This window comes from Amaranthus tricolor, chromosome 13 (genome assembly GCF_026212465.1).
Source record: "Amaranthus tricolor cultivar Red isolate AtriRed21 chromosome 13, ASM2621246v1, whole genome shotgun sequence".
NCBI lineage: Eukaryota > Viridiplantae > Streptophyta > Magnoliopsida > Caryophyllales > Amaranthaceae > Amaranthus > Amaranthus tricolor.
Genome location: NC_080059.1, coordinates 7,657,249 through 7,666,864, shown reverse-complemented (window position 1 = coordinate 7,666,864; position 9,616 = coordinate 7,657,249). Strand labels below are relative to the sequence as shown.

Sequence of the window (9,616 nt, the reverse complement as noted above, 5' to 3'; positions counted from 1 at the left end):
AACTTATTCATATGGATAAAAATTGTATTTGTTTATATTGGACTATACTAACTAACGTCCAGGCGATAATATATATAATTATATTTTAAATAAAAAATTGTACCTTTGTTAAATTTAATTAGAATTATATAAGTAATAATCATATTATCTAATATAATTTAAAATTCAATTATAACCAAAGCAAATATAAAAATATAATACTATGTTATTTATTCTTTTATTGTGTTTTTAAGTTTGCACTTTGAAATATTTTATTATTCTTGTTAATAATGTCATGAGAGCGTCTGTTAGCTTTTGCCTTATATATTATTTATATTCATTGAATTAAGTTTTTTGTTGCTGAACAATCTAATGTTTTTTATAAATATTATTAGTTTAAGGTGAATTATCTAAACATTAAAACCATCTATTTCTGATTATAACTCATGTTATATATAATTATATTGATATTTTGAAGATTGTGAGTAGGTTGAGAGGATGAGAGGTCTGGGTGATAATCAAATACTTTCATTTTTAATTGTTTTTTTTCTATACCACAATTTCCTATTACGAAAATATTGATATTTTTTTAAAAAATTCTATCCACATATATATTTCAACTTTTCTTTAATATTATCTACACAATTCAACTAGTCTTATAATTTTTTAATCTTTATGTAATATATAATTGTGGTATTTTTTTTTATAAGAATAGAGAGTATATTTTATCAACGTTCAAACGTGTATCCTTTTAATGTGTTTTGTCAAAAAGGCACATTGTTTTGCTGGAAGCAACTCATCCATCTTCTTCACGTAGTATTGTTTGCTATAAATAGTAGCTATCTGTCATATGATGAGTTTTATGAGGAAATTTTCACCTGTCGCACTTTAGGACATTTATTAAAGTTGGATTGGTAGTTTGATATTTCATTCGTTATAAATTAGTTGCAATGTCAGTAAAAATGACATGTTTAATTTTTAATTTGTGATTAATTTTTTATCTATAAGTTAAAATATAGTCAAGTGAGATTTTGCTTGATTCGTCTCATTATCAAGATTATTAATATTAAATTTTTATAAATTTTCATTATACATGATTAGAGATATTAAGGATTGAATTAGTGCATCGGACTGCGTAAAAAAGCAAGCATTGCGAGTAAATTGAAACGGAGAAAATATTCTTAATGATGGGAATGGTAATACATTTTTAGTGTAATTTTAGTTGAAAAGTCTCGTAATAAGTTTAGTGATCATATTTATTTAATTTAATTATCTCGTTTTTTTAAAAAAATAAATTACAATGTATCACAATTTCTAAATATAGTATCAGATAGTAATAAAACTTGTGAACTAAAATATTTTTTATGATGAAATTTTAATCACCATAAAAATTAAATTAATTGGAAGAACAAGATGTAAACATCATATCATTATATCAATCAAATTGTCCAAGATTTTTAGTTTTCCAACAATCAAATCACAAATTCAATACTTCTAGGAAATTATTATTTGTCGCCACCTTTTTCATTTTATCGCCACCCCCCCTTCTAACAAAATTACCATATTACCTCTAGATTAAAAAAAATTACAAAAATGCCACTTAAGTTAAAAAATGTTTAAGAAATGTAAATGGCACTTAATAACATTGTTATCGCTTAATAACATTATTATCGGAATTATATATATATTGAATTTTCAGAGGCTTTATGGTAGTATATTCGAATTCAAACACGATACCTTCTCTCTAAAAACTCTCTAAAAACAATACGTAAAGTTAAACAAGCTAGAACTCTATATCGAACATCAATGGCATACCAAGACGTGCATGATAACGATCCGGTAAGTAATTAATCGGTTCGATTTTTGCAAAAAAAAAAAAAAAAATAGGAACGTAGTCGCACAAACCAGTCGCACAAAACGTGCGACTGGGAGTCGCACGTTTTGTGCGACTGGTTCGTGCGACTGCTTCATAATTTTTTTTTTTTTTTTTTTGTATTTGAATAAAAAAATAAAATAAATAGAAGTCGCACAAAACGTTTTGTGCGACTTCTATTTATTTTTTTTTTTTTAACTTCGAATTATAAAATTTATTTTGTTTAATTAAATTATTTTATTTTAATCTATTGTTGTGCTATAATAATGGTATTTTATTATAATTATTTTGTAGAAATAATTATTTTTTAAGTTATTATTATTTTGATATATTATGATAATGTTATTATAATTATTATTTGCAGGACTTTGAAAATTTAGGAGATAATATAGATTATTCTGATAGATTTGTTACCGATAGAGAATTTGATTCTGTAGATGATTTACATACTTGGGCTAATGAGATAGCACTAACAATTGGATTTCAATTTACACGTGCTTCATATAAAAAAAAAGAAGGGCGTTCTAGAGTGAGTCTGTACTTAAGATGTCACCGTTACGATAAAAGAAGTGTTGATTTGCATAACTTAGACAATGCTCCCCGACCAGGTTCCAAAAGTAGGGGTTGTGGGTGTAAATTTATGATTTTAGGAACTAGTCGTAACCCAAAGGAAAGACCTTGGACGGTTAGAGTGTTTCCTGGTGAAAAAGGAATACATAACCATCCGTTCTTCATGTACATAGATGGTCAAATAAGAGTAAATAGGATGACTGTGGATATCAGGCAGCACATACGAGATCTAAGTGCAACTGGCATGCAACCAGCATTTATAATGTCTTCAATTAGAAGAAATTTTCCTCGTTTTTATGCTAGTATGAATCAAATTTACAATGAGAGATAGTCAATGAGGAGAGAAGAGATGGATGGTAGGACTCCTCTTCAACACTGTCTGTATATGGCCACGGAGCATAATTATGTAGTTTGGAGGGACTTGGATAGTGAGGATCAGTTGACTAGATTATTGATTGCGAATCCAACTTCTATCCAGATGCTACGTTCGTGGCCCCATGTTGTGTTGATAGACACAACGTACAAAACGAATAAGCAAAAGTGGCCCCTTTGCGAAATCATTGGAATGACGCCAACGAATCATAATTTCTTGGTTGCATTATGTTTGATGCGAGATGAGGCGGCTGTGTCTTATTCTTGGGTGTTGGAGAGGTTGAGGGATATTTACGGGACAGTGCAGACGCCGGATGTAATCGTAACGGATCGGGATGAGGGTTTGTCTGCAGCTATTCATGCTGTCTTTCCAGGTAAACATGTTTTAATTATTAATTATCGTCAATCTATGTATTATATATTTCTGAATTAATTTTAAATTTATGTTTAATGCAGATGTACGACATCTATTATGCGTATGGCATATTGGCAATGACGTGGAGAACATGGTCGATAAATTGTGTGGCGGCAAGAAAAATCAACAGGGCCAGTTATTCAGGCAAACAAAATGGAACCCCTTGGTTAACAGTATGACGATCGCCGATTTTGAAAACAGATGGGAAGGGATTGTGTCCACTTGGTCGACTAGGAACCGGAGAGTCGTGCAATATTTGGCAGGAACATGGATTCCTCACAAAGAGAAATTTGTGCGTGCGTGGACGAATGATTGTTTGCACTTGGGTAACCAGACTACCAGTAGAGTTGAAAGTCAACACTCTTCCTTCAAGTACTACTTGGGTAGCGGTAATAGCTCATTCGATACGCTGTTTAAAAGGGCGCACGCACAAATTACGAATCAACAATCAAAAATAAGACAAGCTCTTGAGGAATCTAAGAATTCCATTTCAAGAACGTCGCGACTAAATTTTCTACGACCGTTGTATCGTCATGTTTCTATATTTGCCTTGGAACTATTGATGATGGAGCACAACCGGATGCTAACCCTGGGCAGTTGTCTTTTAGAAAAATGCGGTTGTGTCATTCAAAAAACCCACGGATTACCATGCGCGTGTTACTGTTACTTGTCTATCAGGTCTAATGGTGCTTTGTACTTGGACGATATACATCCGTTTTGGAAAACGTTAAAGTATTTAGATGCAGAAGAAGACGCGAACGAAGAAGTACGGCACGCAAACGCCGATGATAAAGAGTACTTTCAATCGTTGGTGGATGAAGTTTTAAAATCCGACCCCTCAGTACTACGACGCGTCTCTCAGGTACTTGAACATGAGCTGCACCCCGATGGTGACGACATACCTGAGCCCGAAGCAAGTCCACCGAGGAAAGGAAGACCAATGACAAGCAGAACCTTGAGGAGAAACAAAAGTGCGTTTGAGTACAGTAGATCGTCCTCAAGGGGTCGCGGATCAAGATCATCATCACGCGGGAGATCCAGTGGTAGATCAAGCAGCCGGTCGCATCAATCGTCAGTTGGAATTAACTTCAGTTTCAACTTATCAGGTACTCTTATTTCTTTTCATTTAATCTTATATGTTTTATATCAATATTGGCGTAATGATATATTGTTATTTATTCAGATGGTGCAGCAGGTCGTGATTTTTCACTTTTTCCGTGGCCAGATCACATTCCATTTATTCTTCCGCCATATCTGTTTGATTGGATTGATGTTATAGGTGACGGTAATTGTGGATTTAGAGCTATTGCCGCCACAGAGTTAGGGGGTGAGGAAGCATGGCCTCTGTTACGACGTGCAATGAGTTTGGAAATGGAAACGCATAGAGAACAATATGCACGCTTATATTTATCAGCAGATTCGGTGGAGGAAGCTATATTCAGAGTTGGTGCCCACAATAAAGGACCTGCTCCGTACGATCACTGGTTGGAAGCGACAACACTGTATTCTGCAGCAACATTTTTAAACATAGCAATTGCGTATTATGGCTCTGCGGATGGTCATCCAATGTACAATTGTTTAGTGCTTCCTTTAAGAAGAACAGGGGGAATGCATGGCGTAAATAAACTTATACATATTCATTGGGTAAACGGGAATCATTATGTTCAGCTTTTAATGAACGATGATTCATCTCCACTGCCGCCAGTCCAACAAAATTGGAGAGCAGCTAACAATTCATGTGTAGATTTAGAAAGACAATATCGTAATAGGATATCACTTTGGAGTAGAATGTGCAACATACAACGACAACAGCATAATAACACCGCCGGAGACGCGGTGAATTTAGATTCTCCATAGTGTTTATATATAATTCAATTGTTCAAACGATTAAAAAGTTGTTCATACATAAAGATTAAATACAACAATTGTTCATGCATTACAAAACAGGTAAATGTCTATTAGGGGCTGCGCCCTCTACACTGTTGCCATTCGGAAAACAACTCTCTAAGATCCTCTAAATACATATCAGCAGCATCTCTTTCCCGAGGCGTCATTTGAGCAATAGCTGGCATCCTGAGCAATGGTGCAAGTCGAGTTGGAAATTCAGCAGCAAACTGTAAAACCAGACAATTGCAAAGTCAATACATGTTATGAAACATAAAAATAAAATACATAATTAGGAATACTAACATATTCGACTCTGTTATCAGCAGCACCAAACGCAGCAGCAGGTCCTTCACCTGGGATGAGAAAACAGTGGGAAGACACTCTAAACCAGTCCACGTAATCCGGGGCAGCCTCTGATGGAACTGATGCGCGACGCTGTGCCTGCTCCACTACGCGGGCACAGTAAGGGAACCTACTCCACATCTCCGTAAACATACAGAAAGAAGCGAATGTAACTGAGTAGGAGCCCTGTGCTGGTCGCAGAGCTTGGGTAGGTCTCAGCGGAGCCGAGGGAATCTCCTGTGCAAAACCGAGCTGCCTCACTGTCCTCTCAGGCAAATAGACCTCCACGATATCGAAACAGGTGATACCACCGATATACGAGGTACGTGGGTGCTCGTTCAATAAAGACCTATCATAAGTCAAGTACGGAGTCCACTCCACCTGCTCACAATGAATATAATACATAATCAACATAACATCTCTGCCCTTGACAAGTTAAACAATTAAGTTTGAAGTCATGTACAAAACCTGTGCCTCTGTCATGGCATCCAGTATGCTCCTACAGTCTATCAGTCTGCTCAGCTCGCGGATTGGCTTCGGCGGGGACCACATCTCTGCCCTTGTCTTGTTCGGCATGTCAGCTTGACGCGGATGGGGGCGGAAGGCTGGGAAGTACTCGTAAATCCATGTCTGCAACAGTGTCAGGCAACCAGCAATAGTCTTGCACCCAGTCCTTGTCGCCATACCCAGTTGGCGATACATGTGAGCAAGCGTTACTGCACCCCAATCAATATCAGCCTCATCAGCGGTAACAGTAACAACAGGGTGAGGACGCATCCCGACTCTAGTCTTATCCACGAGCAACGTGGAACCTACTATAGCCATGTAGTAGGCGGTACGTTGAGTATCCATAGACTGAGAACGGTGGCATAGCTGCAACAGTGCACCAACATTAATGCTGCCGCTTGTGAAGTGCCCCTTCGCACGCAGCTCCGACAATGGCATACCAAAAAGGCCGGCCAGGCCAAGCTGCCATTCATTATCAGACGGTTGCACGGGAAGTGAACCGTCAATGCCAATTCCCAAGATGCGTTGCACGTCATGCAACATTATGGTCATCTCCCCCCACGGCATGTGGAAGGTGTTGGTGTCAGGCTGCCACCTTTCCACAAATGCCGTAATGAGAGCACTGTCGATGTGCTGGTGCATTATATACGGCAGCCGACCAAGGGGAGTACCAGGTAACACTCTGTACAATTCATCAGACATGTCCTGAAGTCTAATGATTGAATCCAACGTTTTCTTCCGAGCACGACATTCCAAAATCGGAGGGGTGCGCTCCGATCCCTCAAATATAGCCTTTGCTACGTGCCCACCGTAGCTGGGTATTAAAGTAGTATCAACAGGGCCCCCGGGCTGGGCTGATGTGATTAACCAGTCCGTGTCCGCGGACTGCGATCGCCTCCTCCCCCGTGGAGCCGCATCCTCAGCCTGGCTTACTCCTGCCCGATCAGAAGTGCCACTCGAGCCCTGCCCTCTACTCTTGAACTTAATAGCATGGCCTCTTACGATCGTCCAATCAACAGGATGACATGCAGACTCATCCTGACTAAGAGACTCTTCCCGACTAAGAGACTCGTCGTAATCAGTATCATCGTCACCTGAGCCGACCGTATGACTATGTAGGCTACTTTGGCGCTCAAAGCGACTACGCACTTGCTCTAGGGTACTTGAACGTTGGGCCTGACTATGTATGGCCGCTTGTTCTTGCCTTGCTCGCCTTGCAGATCCCGTAACCCCCCTCTCATGGGGATCACCTCTCAGTAAAGTAGGCCTAGATCTATTGCCGCTTAATAAACCTCTAAAAAACCCTTTTCCTTTACCTTGATTTCCAGCCATTTACTAGAATTTTCATAATTTAAATTAAGACAACATTTTAAATTACTTAAAATCAAATAAATTAAAAACAAGCAACACGTAAAATATTTCACATTTACAAATAATTAAACAATTATTATATTCATAAATATTTAAACAACTCAAATTTAATAAATTAATTACACTAAACAAATTCATTACAATAAAAAAAAAAAAAAAATTAAAACCGGTCGCACGAACCGGTCGCACAAAATGTGCGACTGTACAGTCGCACATTTTGTGCGACCGGTTCGTGCGACCGGTTTTATTTATTTTTTTTTTTCTTTTTCGAATACGTAAATCAATAACTACTTCTTACAACAACATTATCATAATACATATTATTACAACATTTACTAAATAACATTAACTAACAACAAACTCTTTCAAAAATTTTAAAAAAAAAAAAAAAAAAAAAATTTGTTTTCGGCCCAGTCGCACAAAACGTGCGACTGTACAGTCGCACGTTTTGTGCGACTGGGCCGAATCCAAAATTTTTTTTTTTTTTTTGCTTCGATTGATTTAAAAAAAACTTACCTCGAATTTTTGTTGACGATTTCGATTCCAAAGTTTTAGCTCCGCTTAATTTTATGTGAAGAATTTGATTTTATGGAAGTGATGAAAGTGTTATTGAGTGGATTTGAAGTGTTTTTATATAAGTTATAAGCTTAGTGGCATTTTCGTAATTTTTTAAATTTCAGGGGTAAAGTCGTAATTTCATTCAAGGGGGGGTGGCGATAAAATGAAATTGGTGGCGACAAATAAGAAATGGTTACTTCTATTTAGAAAAACTGCTTAGTAGCAAATTCAAAGGCCAAAGATGTATGATGGACTTATATAATCGAACTTGATTCAATCTAAAATCAAATTAGGACTGATAATTATATAAAAATAAATATGGATACAAGATTCGATTTTAAATCGACTCGAAAAATCTGATATGAAATTACCCCAATGACCCAAGTGAATGTCTTTTTTATTACACAGCATTCTCATAACTTCTTACTATAATTTTTATAAAATAATAAGCAGTAATTTATGTTTTTACACTATCCAATACTTCGTATATATGATGAATTAATATTTAGATAAAAATTATAATATATTAATATTATAAAAGTATGTAATAGAAAAATCTAACCAAGGTTAGATAAATATAGATTATTAGAAAGATAAATACCGTACAAATACAACTAAAAATGAATCGTGGAAGTGTATATGATTCTGAATTTATGTTTTTCAATTAATTAAATGTTTATTTGAATTGAGAGTAAATATTTACGGGGTAAAAAAGTCAAATTAATAGAACAAAGATAATTATAGATGCTAATAAAGTAACTGAAATAATTGTGAAAGAGATAAAATGAAAATAAACTAAAAAAGATGAATAAAAAAGAGATGATTTTCCTCATTTGGAGGAAAAGAATTTGTTGAGTCAAGCCTCAAATCTCAACATGATGGAGGTGAGTTCGATCACCTCGTAGCTTACTCCTTGGCTTGCAGTGAGTGCAAGGAAGTATGAGGGCATATGTTTTGGGTCACTTGATCAAGTGATAACTGATGATGAGTTGATGTGTTGTCTTATGGAAGCAAAGACTCGAAGAATGGAAGGGTTTGAAGGTTGCTCAACCCATCGAGCATGAGTGGCTCGATTGAGCCAAGCAGCAGGAAACAGGCAGAAGGTTCTAGTCAGTGGCTCGACCAGGCGAGCAAGAACAGCTCGACCCGAGCGAGGTCCAGCCACGTATCAGAATGCGTTTCTGTTTTATGTTCGGTTTTGTTTGGGCTTTAAGCCCTTTTGTCCTAGGTTATTCTAATATGTTTTAAGGCTATATAAGAAGTCTTAGAACATCATTAGAGATAGGGAGAGGCATATACAAGAGAGTAAAACTAGGATTCACACCATAAGAGTTCTTCCTCTTTATATTTGCATGTTTGTGAGAGATTGAAGTAAAGGTTCAATCTTTGCTTTGGGAGATTGTTCTTAAAGCTTTGCAAGGTGAGTCATTAGTGTAATGAGTTTATATTGATGATAAGATACTTATTTTGAGGGGGAGGTAATCAATAGATACCTCATATATTCTTATGTTTTTCCATTGTTGTTGATTGCTCTGTTTTTATGGTTTACTTTGCATTAGTTTGTTTGTTGTTCTTCATCAAATATCATAGCTCATCCCCAACAGAATTCCTCCATAAAAAAGTGAGAAAACTAATTGCTATTTTATCCGTTTTTCTTTACTAACTAACCAATTCTTCCACTTCTCTAACGATCATATTCCTTTAATTATCTTTCTAACTTTATTTTTCTACTTTGACTTTTA

General features: G+C 36.3%; 2 protein-coding genes across 2 annotated transcripts; one reads left to right on the top strand and one right to left on the bottom strand.

Annotated features, from left to right (window-relative positions):
• Positions 1-1,776: 1,776 nt before the first annotated feature.
• LOC130798768 (PKS-NRPS hybrid synthetase cheA-like) lies at positions 1,777-5,049 on the top strand. Its single transcript, XM_057661866.1, has 5 exons — positions 1,777-1,818; positions 2,217-3,168; positions 3,251-4,315; positions 4,393-4,853; positions 4,960-5,049. Exons 2-5 carry the CDS (start codon positions 2,757-2,759, stop codon positions 5,047-5,049), a joined length of 2,028 nt encoding a protein of 675 aa, XP_057517849.1. The 5' UTR covers positions 1,777-1,818; positions 2,217-2,756.
• A 496-nt stretch (positions 5,050-5,545) lies between these two features.
• On the bottom strand, positions 5,546-6,215 carry LOC130798767 (protein MAIN-LIKE 1-like). Its single transcript, XM_057661864.1, has 3 exons — positions 5,907-6,215; positions 5,624-5,819; positions 5,546-5,568 (listed from the first exon to the last, which is right to left on the bottom strand). Exons 1-3 carry the CDS (start codon positions 6,213-6,215, stop codon positions 5,546-5,548), a joined length of 528 nt encoding a protein of 175 aa, XP_057517847.1.
• Positions 6,216-9,616: the final 3,401 nt, after the last annotated feature.